Source organism: Idiotropiscis lumnitzeri, chromosome 20 (genome assembly GCF_059441095.1).
Source record: "Idiotropiscis lumnitzeri isolate Australia: NSW breed Sydney's pygmy pipehorse chromosome 20, RoL_Ilum_1.0, whole genome shotgun sequence".
Classification (NCBI taxonomy): domain Eukaryota; kingdom Metazoa; phylum Chordata; class Actinopteri; order Syngnathiformes; family Syngnathidae; genus Idiotropiscis; species Idiotropiscis lumnitzeri.
Window position 1 is genome coordinate 3,095,364 of NC_142410.1, and position 25,949 is coordinate 3,121,312.

At 40.2% G+C, this 25,949-nt stretch overlaps 1 protein-coding gene across 2 annotated transcripts in view; it reads right to left on the reverse strand.

Annotated features, from left to right (window-relative positions):
• Nucleotides 1-810: 810 nt before the first annotated feature.
• The window catches only part of mpripb (myosin phosphatase Rho interacting protein b), a 32,531-nt gene continuing 7,392 nt past the window's right edge, over nucleotides 811-25,949 (reverse strand). Inside the window, exons 4-24 of one of the 2 annotated variants that reach the window (XM_088283914.1) lie at nucleotides 22,827-22,978; nucleotides 22,676-22,760; nucleotides 22,369-22,543; nucleotides 20,466-20,910; nucleotides 18,398-18,524; nucleotides 17,447-17,533; nucleotides 15,004-15,060; nucleotides 14,718-14,786; nucleotides 14,547-14,636; nucleotides 13,437-13,546; nucleotides 12,777-13,314; nucleotides 11,365-11,502; nucleotides 10,106-10,165; nucleotides 5,304-5,451; nucleotides 5,102-5,219; nucleotides 3,784-3,943; nucleotides 3,573-3,683; nucleotides 3,347-3,433; nucleotides 3,097-3,262; nucleotides 2,542-2,627; nucleotides 811-1,693 (exon numbers count right to left, since the gene is read on the reverse strand). In XM_088283914.1, coding sequence (XP_088140040.1) covers nucleotides 1,622-1,693; nucleotides 2,542-2,627; nucleotides 3,097-3,262; nucleotides 3,347-3,433; nucleotides 3,573-3,683; nucleotides 3,784-3,943; nucleotides 5,102-5,219; nucleotides 5,304-5,451; nucleotides 10,106-10,165; nucleotides 11,365-11,502; nucleotides 12,777-13,314; nucleotides 13,437-13,546; nucleotides 14,547-14,636; nucleotides 14,718-14,786; nucleotides 15,004-15,060; nucleotides 17,447-17,533; nucleotides 18,398-18,524; nucleotides 20,466-20,910; nucleotides 22,369-22,543; nucleotides 22,676-22,760; nucleotides 22,827-22,978 — 3,081 coding nt within the window. In that variant the 3' untranslated portion in view covers nucleotides 811-1,621. Of the gene's footprint in view, nucleotides 1,694-2,541; nucleotides 2,628-3,096; nucleotides 3,263-3,346; nucleotides 3,434-3,572; nucleotides 3,684-3,783; nucleotides 3,944-5,101; nucleotides 5,220-5,303; nucleotides 5,452-7,573; nucleotides 10,166-11,364; nucleotides 11,503-12,776; nucleotides 13,315-13,436; nucleotides 13,547-14,546; nucleotides 14,637-14,717; nucleotides 14,787-15,003; nucleotides 15,061-17,446; nucleotides 17,534-18,397; nucleotides 18,525-20,465; nucleotides 20,911-22,368; nucleotides 22,544-22,675; nucleotides 22,761-22,826; nucleotides 22,979-25,949 lie in introns of both variants that reach the window. The other variant, XM_088283913.1, reaches the window with a different exon arrangement.

Genomic DNA, 25,949 nt, shown 5'->3' on the forward strand with positions numbered 1-25,949 from the left:
AAATATACCTAGCTGCACGTTTCTTCAGAAAACGTGAAAGTAAGGATATTTAAATAATGCACACAGCATCCAGATGTTCTACTGGAACTCAGTACAAGACCTTTATTTTCTGTCTGTTATTTGCGGTAAGTTTTTTTTTAACTGATTAAAATTGCTGAAACAGTAGCGACACAATTAGCCGTGACCAATAGCTCACTTGTATTCAAATCTACATCAATCTAAATAGAAAACTAGTCGCGCAGGGTTAGTTGACTAAACGTTTACTTTTTCTACAAAAGTGCCACCGCGCGTTGAAATGTCATCTTATTAACAGTAAATATTCTCAGATTTCTGTAGTCCTCCTCCATAAAGGCAGACTGATCATCTGTGTTGAACCAAAATAAAACATTTGCTTTTTTCCTTTCGCTACGGTCCAAACCAGTAATTGAATCCTAATTAACTTTCCACTGTCAATTTGAAACAATGTCACGTTGTGGTTTTTAATTAAGGGATGTAAATTTTTTTTTTCTTCTCAGATTCATTGATTCATCGACAAAATTAAAGCAGTGGTTACAGTCCGACAGCAAACAAAAAAGTACAAGTCTAAGTGTTAAGCTCATCTCTATTTGTCTATTTCTTTCAATTGTTTGGATCCGCTTAATTCAACACATTTGTGACGAAATTACATCATAAGACAAGGAGTACTGCATACAAAGTTTGTAAAAGTTAAAGCACTGCTAACCATAAGTGTGTAACAACATTGATATAACATTTGACCTGGTACGAAAACGGATCTAAGAAAAAAGAACATAAAACTACAAAACAGCCACAAAGGGTGCAAAAATATTTATTGCTAATAAACCTGTAATCAGTTGGTGAATATGTGTATATGGTTTGTATTTACAAAATTAAGAATACAGAGGAAGTGGAATGTGAACGAAAAATCCCAACAATTTAAATAAATACAGACTGTCACTGAACAAAACTACAAACACAACCAACTTCTAAACAGTTGGAACAATGATTGCAGTGAGAAAACAAAACTATATAAAATTTAATACATATAAATAATAATCAGAGAACCTCATCCATGTGCATTCAACTGCAGTCTTTCCCTGGGGATCAATCCAAGGATGGTAGAGAACATCTATGATGTTACTTGGAAGTCAGGCGATGGCGCAACATAGTCGATTGCTGTTTGATAATGCAAATCTGAACTTATTTCCATCTATGCTGGGATCCCGACAGAGCAACCTGAATGCAAGAACCTTTCCTACGTTTTATGCATGTATTAGTCGCCGAAAATGCTGGGCCGTTTGGACGTCACATTCTTGGCTCGCAACAGTCTAGGAGTTAAAACAGTAGCTTACACAGTCATAGTTTTAGTGTACGCGTGGCAGATGCTCAATTAAAAACAATATTTACAGTAAGACATTGACAGGAAAAAAAAATACAAAAAAAATTGTCACAGTTAACTGAAGTGCATGGAATGCAAATTCTAAACATGAAATGCGAACTTCATACCATGTGTCCTTTAATAATAAATGTTTGTTTTGTGACCAGTGTGTGTTGTGTTACAAAAGAAGCCATTACAGAGCTAAAATAAGACTTAAGCATGCAGCAAGGTAGCGGGAGGTGACATTCAGAACTCCTTAGTGTCCTTATTTTCAAACAGGTGGAGTCTTTGCTCAGGTGTCAGTCCTTCCTTTAGACTCTGTTGGGATTGAAAGAACAGCGGATGTTAATATTGAATATATAAAGTATTTTGACCAAACCTCTTTGCCAGGTTAATGGAAAGATTCCCCCCTGTAAAGTACAGTAGAGCTTGTATAAGATGGAGGTTGCCAAAATCTTTGGAGAAACCTAAGCCTTTAAAGTTACTTAAACAGGACTCACATTCAAAGATGCAGTGCACATTTTCCCACACCAAACTCACACACCTGGCACGTGCTAGGGCGTCATTACACCAACATTACACATGGTTGTCGGCAGACAAACAGAAATACATTCAGTCCTCGACAACAGTGCCCTTCACCACCATGCATCTGTGCAGTGATAATTTGTGCAGTGGATGTGCAGGGGTGACTTGGATCTCTCTGGTGCTTTAAAGGTGGACGACGAGAGGATTGACTCAAAACGCACGGCGTACCTAAAGGAGAAGGGAGGGAGGCCTACGAGTCCTCAGCAACACTAACTGTCCCAGGGCATGTCACGACTCACAGACTGGGGACAGAAGGGGGAAAACAGAACCAGTGAGTGTGCGTTAGGCTGCTTCGTTAGGCTGCTTCGATGTTAACCGGGTACCACATGTTTTTTTTTTTAATGGAGTCACACCAAGAGTATAAAGAGTATGGCAGGGCCAAGAAGGGTATGCTGTCGCAAATTGCATGCGGCCACTCTGGCCAGCAGATGGCAGTAGAACACTGAGTGCTGCTGCTTCGCTCGAATCACCCACCTCAATTCTTTTTTGTGCAACACAATAGGTGGGAGAGTCACTTCCTTAGAAATCCTCAACACAGTTACGGGATGAGAAACAGACTTCAGCATTTACAAGAAACCCACCTTTGACCTCATGGTGCGTTCTGAACGTTTGGCTGCTGCAGCTGCCATCTTAAGAATGTCAGGATTGCTTTTGGACTTCATGATATCTGGGAGGGAAAATGAGAGAAATATTTGCTGATGAGACATGTAATAAAGTAAACATACGATTTTCAGTTTTACCGTTGACTATCCAGTATCGACTGCAACAATTTGCTCGTAATGACCTACTACATTAAGAAACCAGACATAGCCAAGTTCTTATTTTCTTATTGGAAAAGACAGCCCTGTCGCTATGGCCAAATGAAGCTTCATGAAGCACTTGTGATTTTTTTTCACTCCTCTAGATGGCACTATTGGTTTAAAAATTCTGTGGAAATGTTATGAATTTGTCTTGCACAAGCCTTTATCCTTAAACCAAGAGCAGCATCTAGAGGAGTACAAAATATCACAAGTGCTTCATGAAGCTTCATTTTCCCATCGCTATTAATAGATGCTATGAATAAAAAGCTCTTTAAAGTATGTTGCAGCATGAGGCCCTCTAAGTAAATCTCTGAAATTTCCTCTGTTTCTGTCTACCATAGCCTCCTCCTCGGTCCACTTCCTCCAGCGATGGTTCACCAAGCGCCTCGTGAGCCAGCTGCAGTTGCTCTCTGAGCCGGCCCAGATCCCGCTCGGCTTTGGCCTTGACGATGCTCAGCTCTGTGTAAATGTCTTTGTACTTATCTGTGGCATATTTTTTGTCCTATGAAAACAACGTTGGGAAGGTCAAACGAGTGGCTCTGACAAAGACCGTTAAGGGACAAGGTTTCTGAAAAGAAAGACATACTCTCTGTGCAGATTGGAGTTCATCTTTCAAAGAGTTGATTTCCTGCTTTAAGTATTGGACCTCAGATTCCTTCACTCTCAGCATTACCTGGAAAACACAGATAATTTAAAAAAAAAAGACTTTATCCAAAATTTACTCAAGTAAATTACATTCTCATATTGTATGCATAAAAAGTGTGGAGAAAAATAGTTTTTTTTTCTGCATTGTGGCATCATCAGAACCGTACTTCCAACTCGTAGAGCTCTTTCCCCTGTATTGTATTTGTGTCTCCTACGCCATCCTCAGACGTCATTGAACGCATCTTGGTGATCTCTGCTGCCAGACGATTGTTAAGTTCCTGAAAACACCACAGAAAACCAGCTTAGGCGTAGAAGCGAGCACTGTCTACCATTACGAATATTTGTGAATGAAAACATGTCGGAATGTTTTATCGGTACCTGGTTGTGAGCGTTGAGCTCCTGGTTCTCCCTCTGACACTGCCTGAGGGCCTGCCTCTCTGCCTCCAGCGCCTGGGCCAAATGGGCGTTTTCTAGGCACTTTTGGGAATACTGCTCCGACAACACCTCGATTTCTCGCTGGAAGGAAGACAGTTCCTCCCTGCAGCACAAAACAATACCAGAGTGAGAGGACAGACATTACATACAGCCAAAGTTCTTATTACGTCAAAAGTTAACAACTAAATCCTAAATCCTCCAAAGGCAGTTGACAATTACAACAAAAACAACAAGACATAGCCAATGTATTCAGCCTGCAAGGGTCTAAACAAACTTTTTGCACTGGAGCACCATTTTTTTTTCTTTAGTGCAACAGCACAAATGTTAGGCACACCCAAACAAAATATAAATAGGTCTTTTTTTTTTTGGGGTGGACAAAAACATTTTGGGGGTGGGAAGCAGGAGGTAGACGAGTAATAGTACAATAATTTATATTTTTTGTAAAGGATTTCTAAATGAAAAAGTACTATTACCTAGTGATGGTAAAACCAAGCTTCATGAAGCACTTGTGATATTTTGTACTCCTCTAGATGGTGCTCTTGGTTTAAAGTTAAAGGCTCGTGCAACAGAAATTCATACAATTTCCACTGTATCTTAAAACCAAGAGTGGCATCTCGACAAGCGAAAAATGAACTGTGCTTCATGAACCCTCTTTTGTCCATCACTACTACCCTTGTAAACCTTTTTTTTTAATAACAGTGACAATGACAACTGACAATGACGGACTTCTGGGTACATACTTAACATTAAAGAAGTTGTCAATTATTTTTCATCCACAGCTATGTCCACTTTGATGGGTGTAGGTAAAAATAAAGCTTCCAGAATAATATCCCCCACAGCCCCTCAACAGATCTATCACAATAAACACTAATAAATAAAAACTATAAATAATACAGTATTCAGGTTCTGTTTACAAAAATTGTACTTACGCAAATATTAAACACTTGGCACAGAAGTTGAATAACTAATGTCTTAATGTCAATATGGCCTACACATTCTATGATCGGTTCCGACCACAATGAGCCTTGTGTGTGTTTTAGTTGAACCAAATGGAGGTTTTCAGATTCACGGAGACCTCTCCCCCCCACCGCTCACAAGGATAGTTGAACAGGTGCAACCTCCAATTTTCTCCCTAATTATACCATTAAGAAATAAGGTTGCCTGGGCGCCCAAATCGGTCTTCGTTTCAAGCCCCGACCTGGCAACCTCCATTATGATCATGATGCTTTTGTCAAACATTGCAAAGTTGCAGGAAACTTACTCATGCTGTCTGCGGATCTCCTCCATGTCTGCATTCTCTGCGTTGCTGTTGGCCTTACGAGCCTTATCCAGCTCTTTCTCCAGCTCATTCCGGTGAGCATTTTTCATCGCTTCAATTGCTAAGAGCAACAGAAAAGTTGGTCAAATAAAGAACAACTGCGACCTGACTCCCTTCACTTTTGCATTTTTTTTTTAAGACTTACCAGAAATGGTGGCTGCAGTTTCTTCTGCCAGAAGTCTTTCCTTTTCCTCATGCAGGTTCTCCAGCTCTCTCTGGTGTTTCCTGTGGAGCTCATCGATCACCTTCTGATGAGACTCTTCCATTGCGGCAAAGCCTCTTTCACAAGTTGCCTGTGGCAGGACAATACAAGGACAGTGAGTGTGCAGAATGGCTCAGCTCTACAAGGTCCAACGAGGTTCTCCGGATCTTAGCCGAGCTGGAAAAACCTCTCGGCACACAAGGACCTACGTAGATGGCCCGTTAATTAGAACTTGCAAGCTACTGCGTGTTAGCCATGAGCAAGTTGAGCCTGACTGAGCACAAAAGGGTTAAGAGGAAAAACAGGATACACAATGAAATGACAATGAAGAAAATGCATAGACATGAAAGAGGGTTTAACAAAGTGGATGCTGTCATTTGTGTATCAACAAATATGTTCAGCGTCTGATTTTCCTTATGAGATAGCATTTTTTTTTTTTTTGGTATGGCCCAAACGTCATTCACACACTGACAAGCACTGCACAGCAGTCAGTCACAGCGCAAGCTTCAACAAGCCCAACCAAACACATGAAGTGCTTCCGCTACTCTATTCACTGACGCTAATCTGTGAGCTCAGTCGATGGCTGCACGTCTATTCTCCATGCCTCAATCTAACTGCAGCCCGCAGAGGGGAAACGGCGGTTTGGTCTGTTTTTACAGGGATAAAATCTCCTGGGAGCTCAGCTCCAGGAACCTACTGTGAGAAGCTGAAAATCCTCCCCGAGAGCAAACATAAACTTCCTGCTCTGACATCAGAAAAAGCTCAGGCTTTATTTAGAAGCATGTCAGACTGCATCGTGTAAGTAAATACATTCTCTGTCATAGCGTGGGCATGAACTCACTATTCAGACACTTCAGAGCACTTAAATTGGGCAAGTTATAAACGGACTAACTTCAACTCCAACACAAACTTTAACTTGACCAAATCCAAATTCTAATCATAAAAATACGGTTCCAAAACCGCGCAAGCAGTGCGATTAACAAAGAACACGTCATTTGACAATATAAAGACGGAAACCAATACTCCACATAAATATAAAGGATTCACTCTAGTTTTGGTGTTGTGAGCTAAAGGCTATATGCAGAGCTCTTATGTGAACTAAATCATCGTTACTGTTGATAAAAGTAAAAATTATGACATTGTCATGTTTTTGTTATAGAGGAAAAACACTTATGCAACCTAATTCAGAAAATGTCACACGTATTTTATGCGCTGCCAAACTACAGAGGTTTTTATTTTTATTTGTGGTTTACAAATGAGAATCCAGTGATGACATCTGCTAAAAGTAGTGACTTGTACATTTCTATTACACATTTATCTTTTTACTAGTATTTCAGCTGCTTTTGGCATACTGTAGATTGTGGGGGAAAAAAATAAATAAATCAGAAAATCTGTTCAATTAACATTTGCTTCCGAGACGTTACAACAAAGTTAAGAGTTAACATTTTTTATTTTGTTTTTTACGTCAATATTCTCCTTTTTGCTAAAAAATTAGTCAGGTCCAAATATCGGTTACTGGACCCCTAGACTACTAATTATCAGTATCAGGCCTGAAAAAAATATAAAAAACATATCGGTCTAGCTCTACTATCTCTACACCATGAATGTCAGCTATAATCCATACAAGTCAACTGAAAAATAATTTTATAGAGATGAAATGTTAACTAAATAATGTGGTTGCACAAGTTGCACACCCTCTTACAACTGGAAACGTGGCTGTGTCCAGAAAGTAACCGTCATCACCATTCATCAGAGGGTGTGCGCACTTGTGCAAACATTACTTTCAATTTTCCCTTTAGAATATTTTTCAATTGCGTTGTGCAGGATATAATGTAGTATAATATATAATCTGGATTAGGATATATAAATCATCAAAAAATTGTGAAAGGATTTTTCTCATTTTATAGCCATGGTAGGTCAACAAATCTACCAAGAGAATGGAAAACCATTTGCTTCATTCTATATTGATGAATCATCTCATGAGTTAATAAAAAGCAGTACCAATGACAGAATAAACTCATTGAATGTTAAAGTTCATGCAACACAGAAGGAAACTAGTTAATAGAAGGCCAAGTGAAGAATGCACGAGGTTGGGGGGGGGGGGGGGGGGGGGCGGAGACGGGGGGATTGGGAGAGGAAGTGGATCTGGGAATGCCACAAAGGAACACAAGGCATCACAGATGGCGAGCGGTTAGGACAACGAACACTTCCACCTTTAAATTTCCCAGGTCTTTCTCGTATTTCAGCCGTAGAGTGGATATCTCGCCCTGTCCTTCGCGACGTCTCATCTCTTCGGTCATAACTGAAACTTGCGTCAGCAGCTCCTGGATGCACTCTTTCAGATGGGACGTCCGGCCATGGGTGTCATGTGACTGACCTTCCTCGGCTGAAGTCGCCTTGCTTGCCTTTGAAGGGGCAATCATACTCTTGAGCTCCTCCATTTCTTGGTCAAACCTCTCGATGAGGTTCATCCGTTCCAACTCGTGCTTCTTCTTGAGGTCCTCGATACAGTTTGTCAGTGAATCAATCTCTCTGGCATTCTCTTCTGAGCGCAGGCGTAGAGTTTCACCGGCTTTCGCAATTTCTTTCCGCAGTCTGTCAGCTTCCTGCTTATAGTTGTCTTTAACATCCCACAGCTCCTTCTCATGCCTAGCTATCATGTCTTGAGGTGTCATGTCACAGGTTTTATCACCTGAGCAAATGGGCTCCCCTCCTATGTGGATGGAAGTCTCTGCCCCTGACATGTTTTTTACGGATGCGTCACACGACTGACTAAGAAGATCAACCAGTTGTGTCTGCAGCTCTTCAGCAACCTTTCTCAAATCCGGGCAGTTTGGACACTCAAATCCGTCAAGTTTGAACTGCTTTTTCATGAGCTCTTTTTCATGCTGCACCCCCAGCCTAATAATCACATATGACATACAAGCATCTTGAAGTGCATCAAGCAGATATTCACAAGACTGCCTCCGTTTTAGACCAAACGCAAAGCCAGCGAGAGCTGAAGTCACAAAGTCGTCATCGTCGGCCAACTGAACCTTCAAAGCAATTTTGTTCAAACAGATTGCCTTTGCCTTTAAGGTTTCAGTTAATTCCTGAAGAATAAGGTTGTTTGTTTCAACATCAAGCCAGTTATACATCAAGGAGAAATCTGACTCGGCCATTCTCTCCCGCTCAGCATCTGCGTGAATCTGACTTATCAGAACCTTCAAGCACTTGTGAGCAATCTCGTGTGCTGAACTGCTTTCATAGTCAAGATGATTTACTTCTGGTTTTATTTCAGTGGCGCTCAGAATCTGGCTCAAGAATTCTGCCTCTAAAACCAACCTCATGTCTTTTTGACTGACACAAAAAACGCCTTCTTTTAGAGAAGTAAGGAATTTGTTTACACATAAAGTGCTTTTTAAATTATGCAGCATTTTCTCAACATCGACATCTCTTTTTGGCAACATGTCTAAAACCTGATTAGCTGCCTCTGACCTCTTCTCAACCTCATTTAAAACTTGCTTTAAAATACCTTTATGAACATGCTTTTCTCCTTCCTGAACACTGTCACTAGAATCTACTAACTTTTCACCTCCATTCCTCATTTCTAACTTCTCTCGTAGCATTAATATTTGATTTTCTGCTTCTCTAAGCTTCTCTTTATTGACTTCCTCTGATTTCTGCTGCAGCGCCATTAATTCACGGTTGCTGGATTCAAGTTCAATACAGTGTTGTTGCGTCGTATGGAGGGCCGCCTCAGTGTCGAATAACTTTGCCTGTTTGGCTTCAAGTAGGTCTTTAAGCTGCTCCTGCTCCAGGTGGAGTGCCTCATCCTCATAATCTGCCCGGAATCCCAGGCCTTTCAACGTGGCTTCTCTCAACTGCAATTTCTTCTCGGTCTCCTTGAGGGTGTTGCCAAGCTCCTCGATTGTAACCAGAGCTTCATGGAGCCTCAGCGATTTCTCATTCAGCTCTCTCTCAAAATACTCCCTGTCAATGGCATTAGCCTGGCTTTCGGCCAGGTCAGCCTTTAGTCTTTTCATCTCTTCCAGAACAAGATGATGCTGCTTGACACACTGACGGCTGAGAAGCTCAACTTTCAGTCTGTCTATTTCTCTGTCTGCCTCAGTCAGCTGGTTCACTATCTCTTGGCAGTTTTGTTTCAACGCGCAATTTTCACTTGTTAAAATCTCTATCCTTTGAGTAAGCATTCTGATAGTCTGCTGTTTTGTCTCAGAATGATTATCAATTCTTGAAAGAGGAGCAAAGGGGCTTTTAATACTTTGCTTCTGAAACAAATCCTCCATGTTTAAAAGACGGGACTCATATTCCCGGATGGTTTCTCCTGCTTGGGCCAAACTCCTTCTAATCATCTCATTTTCAATCTCCTGTTGGCATTTCCAGGTCTCCAATACCTTCTGAAATGGTTGTTTCTGTGTTTCCTGATTAAACGTGTGGCATTTCAGCAGCTTTGTCAGCTCCTTCACAGTTAGATATTTGCCAGCTGTTAGGTCAATAAGTTCTTGAACAGCTTCTGTACTATCCAGGAGTAAAAGGGAAACTGTTTGCTGGACAGGTTCAGGCATAGTGACTTCCAGAATGGGTATTTTGGGGGGTTCAGAAAAATTAGCTTCCTTAAGAGGGTGGTGAGAAAGTGAAAGGCCAAGCTGTGCCTGCATATTGCGCTTTTTCAACTCTTGCAGCTGCAGGAGTTCTTTGGTCTCCTGGTACTTCTTTGTTAAACTTTGTGCTTGGGGACTAACCAGTTCTGGCCTCTTCATCTGGGGCGTCACATCAGCCTCCAGACTCAAATGGTGTTCCAGCTTGGAAAAGGGGACCAAACAGTTGGTTAACACACAGCAGGGGACACACAAAGATTTTGATAATTAATCAGCTGTTCAATTATGGTCTCTCATTTCTATTAAAATGAGTCATTAACTATTAGAATCCCATCATTAACTTGCACATCAAAATTTGAATAATGTAAAAATTCAAGGCACATACAATTTTTTATTTTAATTATGCAAAAGGAAATCAAAGAAGATTTGACGGCAGGTGTTAGTTACAAAAACATGCTTAGGAAATAGTTAAAGGTTATTTCCATGTGGTAAGTAATGCAATATTAGTTTTCTTTAGTTGGATGGTTTACTAAATGATGAAAGATGAAAGGCATGAACCAAGACTTTTTCAACACCGTATTCCGGTCCAGCTCCTTAAACCAAAGCAGTACTTTGAAGAATACCCTCAAGGTTTCACCCAAAACTCCCTAAACTTTCAACTACATTGCACCACAGTAGCATAAGACTAGAACTCAACCATGATATAGATAAAACTAAATAAACCAGCCTTGCTCTGGCAACACTCATTCATTAACACGCACGCACACCCGGGCACACGCGCACAAACACAAGAATAAGAATCAAATGAATCTTTGCATAACCATGCCGGCAATATTTGCAAAAGGATTTATGCAGTTAATAGACGATGACAGTTTTATATCCATGCACGTAATCAGAAACAGCCAAGATGTTATTCATACACATTGACATAAGTTAAATCGAATAGCCCGGCAATGCGTTTATAACTCCAGCGCAATAATAAAGTTCCTGATGCTACTGAGTCATGATTTATCATTTATTTACTGTCAGTTTCAATAGACTCCCGAGCTCCCCAAGTTTGACGAGAAAAAGCAAACTTAACAGTGACAATTCCACAAGGTTTATGTACTGATGATCGCATGAGTTCAATTATTTGGTAGTACAGGCCTACAGTATGAAACAGAGAAGAGATTAACAGGTAAAAGCCAATGTAATAATTAGATCTCAATGTTTTCTTTTGTTTTTTTTTCCAACATGCAATGAACTCATGCAAAGGCACACATCGGTTGCCCTTTTGTTTAATGTTTTTTTACATATTAAGACATGCAAAGGATGTTACACAATAGAGAATACCAACGACTATATAAAATCCATAAAAAGGTAACAAAAATTCGAATGCAACTGCACTCTTGAAATTAACTCACCGGAGATATGTAACCTGCTCGTATGTCCTGCTCTCTCTCAAGAGCTGTTCTCAGCTGCAATTCAAGCTCCTGCTTGTGTTTGTTGGAGTCAAGCAGCTGCTGGTGACAGCCTTCCAATTGCACTTTAAGTTCTTCAATCTGGAGAAGCAAAATGCGAAATACTAAATGTCATTCAATGTACCAGTGAAATCAGCTGGTCAGATGATCGACGGAGTTGTACTATTGCCATTTATGACCATATATAACAGCTGCAACGCAATCCGAGGCGGGTCGCAGATTTTTTATCAGGTTTGTGATGGTGGCTAATTGCGCACAATGAGAAATTATGCACAGCGGCATAAAATAGCTCCAACTTGTGACATAGAAAAGCACTTATCATCCGTGATGGGAAAACGAAGCTTCCTGAAGCACTTGTGCTATTTTGTACTCCTCTAGGTGGTGGTCTTGGTTTAAAGACAAAGGTTAGTGCAATTGAAATTGATTACCACTGCATCTTTAAAACAAGACTGCTATCTAGAGGAGTCAAAAATGATCACAGGTGCTTCATGAAGCTTCATTTTTGACCATCACAACTTATCGCCGTGCTTACTGTGTTTCAATATGAATAGTTATATACAAATATTTACCGTCATTCTGACGGCACTATTGCATAAGCGCAGGTGAAGGTCTACACTGAGTCTTGATCAGCATCCAAATTTAGGTTATAGTACGTTGCTGCTTTAAGAATGGAACTTCGTCGCAAACCAAGGATGAACAGTGCATTTCTATTAATATTGTTATTTCTACAGTACAGAGGCGTACCAATTTCCTATTCGGAACATATTACATAAGGGACATGCAGTGTAACTAATTCGCACACTACCCATATGTCTACTCTGCGCAAAAATGCAGTGCTGCTCAGGCTCTGGCAAGTGGATGTCATGGCAAATTTTTTAAATTTAATTTAAAAAAAAAATTTTAATTGAAAATTTCCCCATTGTGGGACTAATAAAGGACATCTCATTCTTATTCTTAATGATGTGCTTTTGGTTGTCCGTCAAACTCGAGCAAATGGGATTAGCAATACAGTCTACATTGTTTATTCCCAAAAAAGAATGCAAATCTTTGATATGGAAGTGGCACTTTCCTAAAAATAAGCAGTGTTGATTTGATACATATGATTTTATTCTATTGATTCTGAACACTCTGTCATGTTCATCCTTAAGTTTCTTAAGATGCTCTGAAATTCATTTTAAACATGTCAGCATATTAGCATGTTTGAAAATATGCTAAATGGTGCAAATTTGGGCAGTGGCAAATTTTAAATGATGCATATTCTTTTTATTTATTAACTTACGTAACATTGTCAACAATAGGAAAATGTGGACAATTTGAGAATAAATGACCTAAAACACGATAAGGGCTAAACGTACCCCTTGCTTGTAATTTTCCAGTAGGTGTTCAAACTCCACAGACTCTCTGGCGGGACCCGTCAAAGGCAGGGGCACCCTCCGCTCTTCCCGTATTGGCGTCTTCTCTACCTGTCGCCAATGTTGCTCAATCACCTCCTCTACTTTCTGATGCCTCTCTAAGAACTGAGAACCTGATGAATCAGGTACTTTGTCTCCACTCAGAACGTCCGTTCTCCCGGTTTCTTTGAGCGATGAGTGCTCCATCCTCTTTCGCCTCTCCTCCCTCCGCCGGCTACGCTCAAGTTCTCCTAGGTCTGCCTGAAGGCTCTCTGCCTCTTGCGCCCGTTGCTGAGCCAGGGCTTGGGCAATAGGTCTAAACTCAGCCCAGTCAAAAGTCTTCGATCGACCCTCTCGCCTACGCTCACGTGCTCGGCTCTTTATGACGCCTTGAGTGGCTTCTCTTTCCACAGATGAGGTTTCAGAGGAGGGAGAGTCCTGAGTCACGTCTGGTCTGACCAGGCCCTCCAGAGGTGAAAAAGAAACATGGTCGTCCGTTGAGCTGAAGGACAGTGAAAAGATAAGAATGTAAATAAGAGCTCAGAGAATCTAACACTCCCAGTGTGCCTCAGAAGACATTAAATGTAAAGGTTTTTAAAAATAGAGAAATGGGACTCCACTCACCTCGCTACATCAGGCGCAGTAGATGGTCTGACATTCTTCATAACCGCCTGGATCCAATTTCTCCGAATACCCGCTGTCATAGCTGAAAGTGTGTGAACTCCCTCCTGAGTCTAAATATGCAAAAACACTTATAAATATAAAAATTACACGTGTCAATTGTCAAGACATGCACTGCCCTCCATAATTATTGGCACCCATGGTTAAGATGTGTTATTTAACTTCTAATAAATTCAGTATTTTGTCTATGTAGTAGAGGACCCCAAATTAAAAAATATATATTAACAGAAGATATTTCATCAAAGTGTATTTATTGGGTGGGGGAGAAAAAAACTCCATTAAGAAATAATTATTTTACATTAAATCATGTGTGCCCCAATTATTAGCAACCCTGATGTTAATGATTTTACCCCTTTTGCCCCCCCCCAAAAAAAACAGTGCCTCATCTATAATGTTTCACAAGATGGGAGAATACTGAATGTTCTTCAACCATTCCTTTTTGCACAATCTCTCTAAATCAGGGGTGGGCCAAAATGGGTTCTAAAATTTGACAGAGGGGCTGGACCAGGAGCAGATAGATGGAGTATTTTGGTAACCTTACCTCATTGGAGAAAAACAATACATTTAATTTTAAATGAAATTGAACAAAAGCATTACAACAAAAAGTATGTCTTTGACACGCCACACTATTTAGAAAATAAAACATAAATAAGGTTTATTCATTTAATTTTTTTCAAGTTCAGAGGGCCGGATTAAAATGTTTCATGGGCCGCATGTGGCCCCCAGGCCGTTGTTTGCCCACACCTGCTCTAAATCATCCAGCGACCTGGGTCCTCTCCTCATTAGCTCACACCATCAATTTCAATGGTGTTGAGGTCTGGGGATTTAGATGGCAATGGGATGATCTTTAGTATGTCTGGTGAACCATGTCTGTAAGTTTCAGTACTTATTTTAAGGCTTTTCAAACATCTTAACCATGCAGGGGTGCCAATAATTATGGAGGGCACGATAAAAGTTTTCAACAAAGCCTAAGGTTACAATAGCAACGCACAATAAATGCCATTCCTGTATACGAATAAAAAGGCATGCTTAATCTTGACAAAAATATCTTACTTGTATTTGAAACCCATAATTTCGTTGAGCCTGGTATTCAGTGACATTGTAGCAAGTTGACAGATCAATCTCACCGTCCAGGTCAGATGCCTTGAGGATCAATAGCAGACGTATCAAAACAAAGTAACAACAAATTCAATAAGCATGAATTTAAAAAGTCATGAAAGTCACCTCCTCTGCGATAGAATCTTTGTAGTAACGGAGGCTGTGATCTGTCAGAACAAACCAGGATTTCTTCCACTACAGCAGATAGAGAAAAACTACATAAATATTGAGCAGTCATGATGATGTGGCCAAATACAAAGGGATATACATATATTAACCAACAGTTTAAGATACAATATTAAAGTGGAGATATTGTGAAACACTGACTGCATATCCGGGGCTTTTAATGGCGTAACAATACTTTTAAAGGATGCATCACTTAAGTGAGCATAAAAATGTGCAAATCAACTACCTGTCCTTGCTCATCCAGCTTCACCATCCATCCTTTCTTGAAGTTCAGTAAATCTGGCTACAATCGAAAAAAATACATATTACACAACTGCAGTATAAAATTATAGACCGATAGACAACTTTTTTTCTTTTTTTTTTAGTGTTTCTAGCAGGTACATGAACATTATTAAAAACACAGTTAATCAAAATCTACTGACAAACAAACCCAATTTAAAATGTGCACTTTCCATACAAATATGTACATAAAAACAGCACAAAAAACAGACAGCAAGACACATGCTGAGTCAAATCACACATCATTTGGGGGAGAAGTTGACATGACCGATGGTTTGGACGTGTTCAAACTAATCGGATTAGATCGTGGTCTCAAGCGGACCACTGGTCAGGTACAACTTCCACCTCATTAGTTTTTTGCTCTGTGAGAATCCACCTGAGGATACAGAATCCAATGCTTGATATTGCAGTAAACTGCTGTGGGAGACAACAAAGATGTGCCCGGTGACCACAGAAAGCAGATGCGGTGAACAAGCTTAATAGACGCACACACATGAACGCGTACAAACTGACAAAGGACAGCTAGCCGATAAAAAAGAAAGAAAACAATGGGTAAGGGGCTCAAGTATCTCAATGTGTTCACAGCATTTCAAATATTTTAAGGATGAGAACACATTTTGTTTGGCATCTTTCTTTTCATACTTGTGCAACAGTTGTTATCCAAGTTACAATGTTACTTAAAAAAAATTACGGTTATCATTTGACCATGAAATGAATCGTTTATAGTTCCGTAATTTTCTAAAGAAAAAAACATAAAGAAAGAATATGCACAAAATGAAGTTTGACCAACTTCCTGTGAACTGTGTTTGTCATTTAAGGGTCCTTGGATTTTTATGTGCCCCATTGTGTAATTTTCCCATTTTGTGCTTGAAATAGCAAGAAAAGAACAAATGTTTCAGTGGGAAAAGTATGTGCTAGCTTTAACACTGCTTTCCGCTGAGCATAAAAAAAAAGCAATAAACAATAACACACACGCACGCGTACAACAGCCAACAGCGCACACACTCACAATTAAGGCACTGAAAATACACGGCAGGCAAAATCTGCAACTGAAGCAGCACAATGAACATGTAACCTGAAGAGGAGAGGAAGAGGTGGAGGCTTGGTAACACCCTCATACCATCACATCAGAGCAACACTAGTCTTGAGGAGAAAGGCAATAAACTATAAAAATAGAAATAATAAAACCAAGTCATCTCAAGAAAAATTGTCAAAATTGGACAAATTTAGTGAAGAGATTGTGTAGCGACCCCACCAAAATCACCTAACACCTTTACCCAACCAATACGGTCTCAAAACAAAAAAGTCTTTTTGAAAAACAGTTCAAAGCCAGGAGCTCATTTTGATCCTGTAAGCGAAGGCTTTTAGCCGAACAGAAGCAGCTTTGTCTAGAGACCACAGACATACAGAATCGCACTGGCGTCGAGGATTAACTGGCACATTTCAGTTGCAGGTAATCAGATAGCAAGGTTCCATCAAAGCTGAGTTCAAAACTTTCTCTTCTCTGTCATTCTCAATATTTTCATTTAGATAGCATGTTCCAAGCACTATATACAGTTTTTACTTGCTTTTTCTCCCAAAATATTTGGCCGCTGACAACAAGAATTTACTCCTTGGTAGTGAGTTACAGGAATCCACATCGTCATACTAAATAGTTTGGACACCTTCGTCTTCAAAGCATGCTAAACGCTAAATGTACAAGACCCCTAACGTTAAAATCTGTGGGCCTTTAGAAACCTAAATTGTTGTACTGAAAACAAATCACTTACATGTCAACATAGAAAAACGTGTCACTTGGTGTTCAGTGTTTTAACTATTTGATAGTTTGCGATACGCAAGCTTTCACATACCTGGATCCTATACAAATCTAAAGTGTGTAAACAGAGCATTAAAAGTAGCAGCCTATTTAGGCACCACTTGTGAACTCAACAATGTGTTCCTTAAATAGAAGGGAAAAAATACTGCACTTCGGCAAGAATACGCCCACAGTGTGCCAACACATCCATTTGGGCATCACACCAATGCTGAAAGCTGGTGACATTGAGGTGGCAATGCAGACATCAGCATAGTAATAATTCATTATGAAATGAGAGAGCCAACATTCAGCATGTCTGACGCCTTGAGCGTGAGTTTACAAAATACCTCAAAGATTTTTTTAATACAAAAAACAACCAATCATAGTGACAGGCTTCAAGGCACTTAAAACAGGCAATTCAGTCTTCCAAATGCTAGAATGACACAGACAAAAGAACAAAACTAAACAAACAACATGATATACATCAATATTCCTACTTCTATCCTAACCTAGCATTCCAAAAGATGGTATGATGAGGGAAAAAATATTTTAGGAAGGATGGTTTATAAAAGCAACAGGAAGAGATATCACTCACTGTCATGACTGAATCTGTAGTCCGCCGGTCAAGGGACTTGGCTCTCCGAAGAGGCGGCAGGGAAGAGGGGAAATCCAGACCTTGACCCTAAGGACCATACATACACAAGTGAGCAACCTTCATTAATTGTATGGTCAGTACATTCAAAACATATTTTACAATGCATTTGCTGTAATTCTAAGTAATATAGAATCAGAATCAGAAATCCCTTTATTGTCATTGTACTCAAGTGTGCCACGAGATTAGAGAGCTACCCTCTCCAGTGCGAAACAAAAATAATTCAATTAAATATATAAATGAGATCAATATAAAAGGGAGTCTCGTAATTTTTTGCAAAAAACTGCTCAATCCATAAATTGTTTAAAAGTCAATCAATTACTCATTTTGTGGACTGGTGCATGGGGACCACTGGTCTAAATGATATCCTAAATCCATCAGAAAATATCCACTGAAACGAAAGAGGGACTTCAACGGAGTTTGTTACTATTAATAACACAGATGTAAGCATGCAGTCCCGGCATCGTTGTCTGCACACACTAGAAGGTGCACGAGGGGAAAACATCTGGCAGAACAAGAGAAACCTATTCGATAGTATCAAACAGTCAGTATCATAGCATGGGGGGAGGCACGGTGGGAAAAGGAAGCACAGTCACCAGGGAAATCCCACCACAGAATGGAAACTGGAAATGAATACAGCACATGCGGATGATCTTTGAACCACAAACAAAAAAGACAGGACAGTATGAAGAAAATGGGGGAGGAAAAACATGGGAAGATGATGCAAAATATAACAGGATTGACGAAAAAGAAATCATAGCATGTCTTATGCTGAGCACATCTCCGTCTTGATGGGATTCTGTGTAAATTAAAAAAAAAAAAAAAAGACTATACATATTTCAAATTACATTACAATGCTGGCAGCATTACAAGCGCACGCACAAAGTACGATACCTCTCTGTGGAAACGTCTGTGCTCACTGCGGCCTTGTCTGGCTCCACTCCTGCCCGACTCTTCCACCTCCATTTTCTCTGCATTCTCAAGCTCCAGGGCCTCCAACTTCTCAATAACACCAGAGCGACTGCGAATCAACATTCACATGTCAAGTTTTAAAGAGGTCAAGAAAAAATAATGTGAATCAATCAACACATTCTGACAGATAAGAATGAAAGAATATTCATTATTTTTCATTTAAAACTACGATAACCGCTTTTGGTAATATAACGCCGGTGTACAACTGTGCCACAAATGCTGGGTTAAACACACATGGTCTCTGAATGAAAATTGTATTTTCGTACATAAGAAGTGCAGTCTATTCTATCTTGCAGCAAACTAAACTGTTACTCTGGCAATGGAGGGAGGCCCATTCCACGTAAATAGGAAATTATACATGGAAACTATGACAGTCTTGCTAAAATGTACTATTAAAATATGGAAAAGTACATATGGCTACAAGCGATGGTCAAGAAGACCAGCACACGTTTCTCTCACTCGCTAAAAGAGAGCATCAGAACAAAATGACAAAGGCATCCAAGCAAGCTCAATATTATTGTCCCATCAAGTGTCTCACAAAAACACCATGAAATATCAATGTGTGCCTCGTGGTGGTTTTATGCTACAGAAAATAAATCAAATATGTCAACAATGTAATCAACTTAAAGTTAAAGTGGGGGAAGTGGTAAAAACGCGGGGTTGTTGTTTTCCTCATTTGTTTTCGGATATGAATGCCTCTATTAGAAAGCTGGCAGGAAATGAGGACTACGAATTTGGGCTGACCTCACTAAGCAAGGACAGGGGTTAAATTGAGCCGGAACCGGACTCTGAGAGGAAAATGATGACCCTCCTCTTGGTTTGTTTAAAAAACTTTTGCCTGTAATGTGTCTAAGTGGGTGTGAGTCTCCTAACCTTTCCACTAACAGTATGGGGGCCCCCAAGCAGATTGCTGAATGGAAAGTACACATGTGGATTTATATTCCATGCTTACAGTAAATGACGTAATTGCTGATAAAGAAAAGGTTGTAAAAACATTCTGAGAAACCCGTGTAATAGAGATCTAAATTAAAGACGTACAAGTGTTGGGAACAAGATACAACCATTTAGTCATTTATATTCCTGTTGAAGTAAACCATAATGCGTCTAGGCTTTAAGTCCTTGCTCAGCGTCTGCAAGTGGGCAATTCTATTCTAGTAGATGATTCAATCTCAGGTTAAATGAAACACTAAAACTGATTGTAAAGACATTGAGGGAGTAAAACCAAAACACTTAATGACTGCTAAAACAAATTGCATTGTACTTTTCACGCAATGCACCAACGTTCCACCACAAAGGTTATAGGTTGCCATAATAGATTCTACCAGACACCTTGACGAAACCAAAATGCCAACCAAAAGCACAAATAAAAACACAAATTATAGTACACTATACGATTGGTTTGATTGTTCAAAAAAATGCAACTGAGCCACAATTAAAATAGAAAAGTCAGTATATTTTAAAAGACACATAGCCAATAGTTTCATTATTTCTTATTATATGATTGAATCAATAGCCAGTAAGTCAGGATACTGATGGTCATTCAGAAGCACATTTAAAGTTAAGCTAACAATAACAGGACATTGACACACTCTGCCACCATAGGAACAGCGTTTGTGGGAGATTTTGTAGGGACAAAAAAATTCTATTGTCTTTTGGGACAGGACTGTACTTTCAGTGCATCCATGTATAGTAACTAGTCCAATTGACTTAGGAGCCGCTATCAAAAACTCAAGACTCCGATTTTGTGGTAAGACGGGTTTTATGCTTATTTGGTATGTTGACAATCCGCAAAGCCTACCTGGTTCTAAACTGTGACTGAAAATTGTTCCAAAACACAATCACTTGAAATCATCTTACTGTTTATACAGAGGATACATATTCGGTGCACACTGCCATGGAAAAAAAAGACGGGAGTGGGTGTTCACACTTCCTGGCGAGTGCCTCGGGTTTTGCTGTCGAAAATGTGCCAACGGAAGAAGAGGACACTGACCTCCTCTCGGGGCTGAGAACAGCCTCCCTCTCGTGCCTGTCGGGACTCCTAAACCGGCTCCTCTTCTCTGCCTTTCTCGCTTCTGCTTCCAGCCTTCTGGATCGAGGCGTGTCGTGGTGGCTGTATGAGTGGTTCCCCCTCTGGTTGGCCGGGTGACTCTCGGTGCTGGTCACTGTGCTGCCGCTGGCATCCGAGTCCAGAGAGCTTACCGAGCCACTGATGTGAGAGCCGTTAGACAGCAGTGAGCTGCCAGAAGGGAAGGGGTCACTGGGAGCTGGGGAAAGGCAGCGGGGTACGCCACCCAGGCTAGAACAAGAGCCTGTCGGGGAAAGGAGGTCACTGGATGGCTGCGGAACAGACCCGTGTAGGGCCAGGCTACCCTGATCCACTTCATCGCCATTCACCGAGCCTGCATCAGAGCCCTGTCTGACAGATGTACATTCACCTACAAAACAGTCAAATAAATTAATTAACATCTTGTCACCAGTAAAACAGTCATCTATTTTCTCATTTAAATATCTGCTGTCTGTATTGAAGCCAACTTGATTGCCAGTGAGGGTATTTATTGTAATTTATGACTCAATGCTATCTACCAGGACATAATGTTGTGTGTTTTAAAACCACAAGCTGTAGATAATGACCTTTCTTCTGTAATTCAAGCCCATATTTACAAAACAGAATGCTCTGTATGCAATAAATGTTCAGAGGGTAGGGTAGGGCATAACACGGTAGGGGTGTGAAAGCTATGTTCTTGAGGAACAATTGAAGAGAACACATCTATTTCTATTCCAATTGCAACCGCAATTTTATGAGCTCTTAATACACTCCCCTTTGGAACAGTAAGGCCAATTCAAAAGCTTTTGACAAGACTGAAAACATTAGGTTTGACTTCAAAGTATACTGAAACAGGTTCAAGTTGTGGAGAGCCAATGTTGCCAGATGAGCCAAACTTGAGATAAATGTCCTATTGTCTAGATAAGCCGTGTTAATTTCGCACTACATGATAAAGTTGACAGACTTAAAATCGCTCTTATAGGGAAAGCGAAAAGACCTATGAAGAAACATTGCCACTACCACATTACTTCTGTCAGGAACAAGCGTAATTAATTCCAAGACTTTCTTTGCGAACAGAAAAAAAAAATCTTCCCTATCCCGACAAATATTGGGGGTCCCACTGGACTGTCAAAGTAATCTATTACAGCTCCAACATCAAGTCGTCTTTATGCGCTGATGCTGCAGCTGTGCGTTTTGCAGCGGACGGCAGAGCTCCCCTGCCGATGGGAGCACATCCGGGCACATTGAGAAGCAAACAGGAAACAGGAAATAAGTGTCCGGACTACAGTAACTTAGCGAGATCGTCATTTTTTGACCCCCTACATTTAATGTCATGGCACACTCTCGCAAATCTCATCCTCCCCATTTTTTTCTACACTTTAGACTTTTTTTGAGGGGGGCATCCTCAAAAATAGTCAAATAGGTATTATCTGTTTGTAAAATGTCAAGCCCGGCGCTGTGATATTTACGTTGTGAGAGAGAAAGTACAACTGAGAACTGCATCGATGCTGTGACTGTTGGTGAACTGCGGCAATACTTCTTTAATATTATAAGAAAAGATGAAATACAATACAAGTATCAGGAAGGTTCCAATGCTTTGTTGATGTAATTAAATGGAGGCGTGTCAAATTAACCGTGTTACCAATTCTCATCTCGTATTCAGGTTTTTATGTCAAACTCAAATGTTTTCAGTCGGCAACAAAAAAATTTGAAATAAAATAAAATTATGATTAATGCACGTCAGTAGTGTGATTTTTGAGCATGTAACAAACCCCTTAAACAAACAACACTGATGCGTTTTTGTGGACATAATTATCATATGCAACGTTTTAAAAGGTGGTCTTTTTGCCTGTTGGGTGTGGCGCTGGCGAGCCTAAGGGCAGCTCAGCAGGGGTCCACACTGTAGCCCCTTCAGCCTCTCTTTGGTTGAGCTCTTCCTGCCAGATGATGGAACTGGAGTCTGGAACTTTCTCTGCCTCGGGGATACCTGAGCCAGTCACTGCTACTTTGGCCGGCCCTGGCTCCTGTGGTTGTGGCGGGTAAAATAAAAGCAAGACATGTTTTATGGAAATGAAAGCGCCAACTGTATCACCAAGTCATTTACCAAAAAAAAAAAAAAAAAAAAAAAAAACGTCATAGAGGGTGAGGAGCCCTACCTGGGAGGTCGCAGGCTCTACCTTACGTTTCTTTTTCTGGTTCTGTTTATTGGTGCGGGGATACACAACCAGTTGTTCAGTCCACCTAAATGGAGATTGACAAGTGCGACTTTACACCTCATCCCTCGGGAGAGACACAAAAACAACATACCCATTAATGATTTCTTTATTCTCTCCTCTGATGAAGTACTCCTGTTCTGGAGTGATGATGCACAAGGAGTTCTTCTGGCCAGTCTTGGGTTCGGCATCGATGACATCCGTGCATACGTTCATGTTCACTGTGCCCTGAGGCAATGTACTTGGCTGAAGGAGAAGAAGCAAATGGTCACTGTTATAGCAACAAGAATGACAACTAGCTCGATGAACAAATATGGAAATAGTGAGAAGACAAAAATAAGCATGGTAAAGAAAGCATGCTTCAGTGTCACAGAATGTTTCACAGCAAACATCTTTCATCAGTCTTCTCAGTTTCACAAGCAGATGTCAGGGCCGATCACATTTGTAGCTCTTATCAACAGATTACCACGGAAACTGCACAATTCATTGCAACTGCGTCACAAATAGAGTGAGGGGGGAAAAAAAGATGGGATGCCAAAATAAAGCTGCTTTGTGAGTGTGATCATTGGTTCTGTTTTTAAAAATTCTACAGCACGGAAGCCTCCAGTACTTGCCAACGAAGGTACAGTTAACCAACTGGTGGGCTGTTTTGACACATCTATGTTTTTTGTGGAGCAGGATAATGCAATACACGCAATATTTCTGACGATAGCACCAAACCACAACAAAGCTTTCTGTGAGACTAAATCCTGTGGGTCTGTTATCAGGCTTTGTTGGGTTATGGCTGCTACAGATGTAAAACAGGTGCTGGGTCGCTTTTCAGCTCCTTTTAAGGCCACTGAACACAGATCAAGCTTTATTAAGATCTGCCTGAAACTCCCCGGGGGGCTGCCAAATATGGCAATTACACACCGCCTCTTTAGAACTCCGACCCTATGGAAGAATTTCCTGCACTTGAAATGAAAAGTCAAGCCTGAAAATAAGTAGCAGTAGCTGTCAAGTGTATGGAACCTTTCAGTGTCCTAAAACCAAATCTACATCTACAGAGAGTTAATTGTGTATCTGCGTAGCGTGCTCTGCAATTTTGGGGTTAATTTCCACACTTTTCACAGATGAAACACAGTGATGTAGATACAAACTTGCAGGTAGAAGAAGCTGCTAGAAGATCAATGGTTGTTGTGACTTATTGCTTATTATTTAAAAGCAACCACAACGCCACAGAAAATTGCAGCCACAATAAACAATCTGAATGGTCATTTGACCCCTTTTTTTTGATCAACTATGGGAAAAAAAATAATGATATATGCATCTTTGAATTAGTTAAGCCTAAATGGACAGTGCCTGTGATAGGATCACTCTAGCAGTAAACCGCATTTCGGCATAATTGTTTCAAGGAATGAACAATAAATGCAGCAAAATGAGCTATATTTGTTGGCAATGCACAACATTTTTAATCAACAAAGCAAAAAAAAAAATGTGAATGAATTATTCACTGAGTGTCACGTTTTATTCGTGCGGGGAATACTTGCCATTAGGCGGGGGGGAAAAAAAAGTCAGCACAGCAGTAACCAAAATAAAACATGGAAGACAACCAAAAGAAAAAGACGGTAAAACAACTTATTTACGGGAATATGCCGTTACTTGCAACAATTTTTTTTAGGGATATCCTGATCCGAACCATGTGATTAGTTTCAGCTGATCGGAATTGAGGAGGAAAGGATTGCGATTTCATTTTCTTCTGTATCTCATATTTTCTTTTAAGGTCTACAAAGCAACAAAATAATTCCACAGATACACAGATATTAATAATACATGTGTTTTATAATTTGCAACGTCGAAACACAAACATAGCATAGAAAACATAGTAAGTGGGGGAACGTTCTGGTAGTTGTTGCGAACGTCACATAAAAATGATAATGTCTGCAGAATGAAAATATTCTTATGAAAACGGAAACGGTGCAATGGCAACTTGTGCGGCAAGAAAAAAAAAAACAGGATTAGAATTCTCCGCTAGCCATTTTCTGAAGTAATCTATTATAAAGTTGATGAAATTACACAATATGTTGTTTTTTTTTTAGTTGCTATCCTTGTAGCCAGACTCAAAGGTTAAAAAAATAGTGATAACACTGTGTAAGAAAAGTAACAAAGCCCGCCTCAAAATTAAGTGTGTATCCTTTCCATAAATGATAAATCCCGCAGGAAATCTTGAAAGGTCTCAAGTCTCAAGAGTCTTCCAAATCAGGCAGTGGAGAGAAGACTCCAGTTTTTATCTGGTGCACTCACTCATTATCTGTTCATCGTTCTGTGAATTCTAAATCATTTATCGAATAAGATGCAGTTACAGTATTCTTAACATTTCAGTTACATGAACACCGTAGCATCAGCTGAGCTGCTTGCTGTGGCAGGCCATGTGTGGAATGTCTCGGTCTGAAGGATATCTAACGTTTTCTTCTGTGGGTTTTTTTTAGGGGCTACGACTCCCTTTTTCTTGCTCACTGTGTCGGCTCACGACGGTTACCAAATAAGGGCAATGGGAGAGGAATGCTGCTTTAATCAGGAGAGCATCGTTCCTTGCATTGGTTGGGAGAAGACTCCAGTTTTTAAAGAGGTCGTTGCTTCAGTTCACATGGTGCTATCGACTGGCTGAGAAATAACAGGTGATGTCATCGACACCCCGGACCTTTAATCTCTATGATACAGATGTTTAAACCACTGACAAGGGAAGCAAGCCACTCCTCCGACCTGGCTTTGAGTAAAACAAGCGATGGCAAACTAGCCTTAGTGTAAGAAAACACCTGAAGGAAACAAAATCAAAAGCCAATGACGATATATTTCATAGAGGTGATATTAAACATCTATTATAAGATATATCGTTTATAGAGTGGATTTTTCTTTTTACTTTATGGACAATTTGTATATACAGAACATTAATCAATATCAGAAGGCATGAAAAGATGCTTGCACCAGATTTATAATGGCAGAAAGGCAATTTCCATCTGTAGTCCATCTATCATTAGATTTCCCTCGTTGCTACTGGAAGAATGCTGCTGTTTCTTTTCTTCCGCTGAGTAATATGCTTGGGATTTCTTTTTCCATTGACAGCTAAAAAGGTCATTAACAGGCTTGCCAGTGGTAAACGGTTGCCATTGTTACAACAAAGAAAAAAAAAATTTACCAAACACAGATTTCCTTTTCTACATTTAAAACTACAGACTAA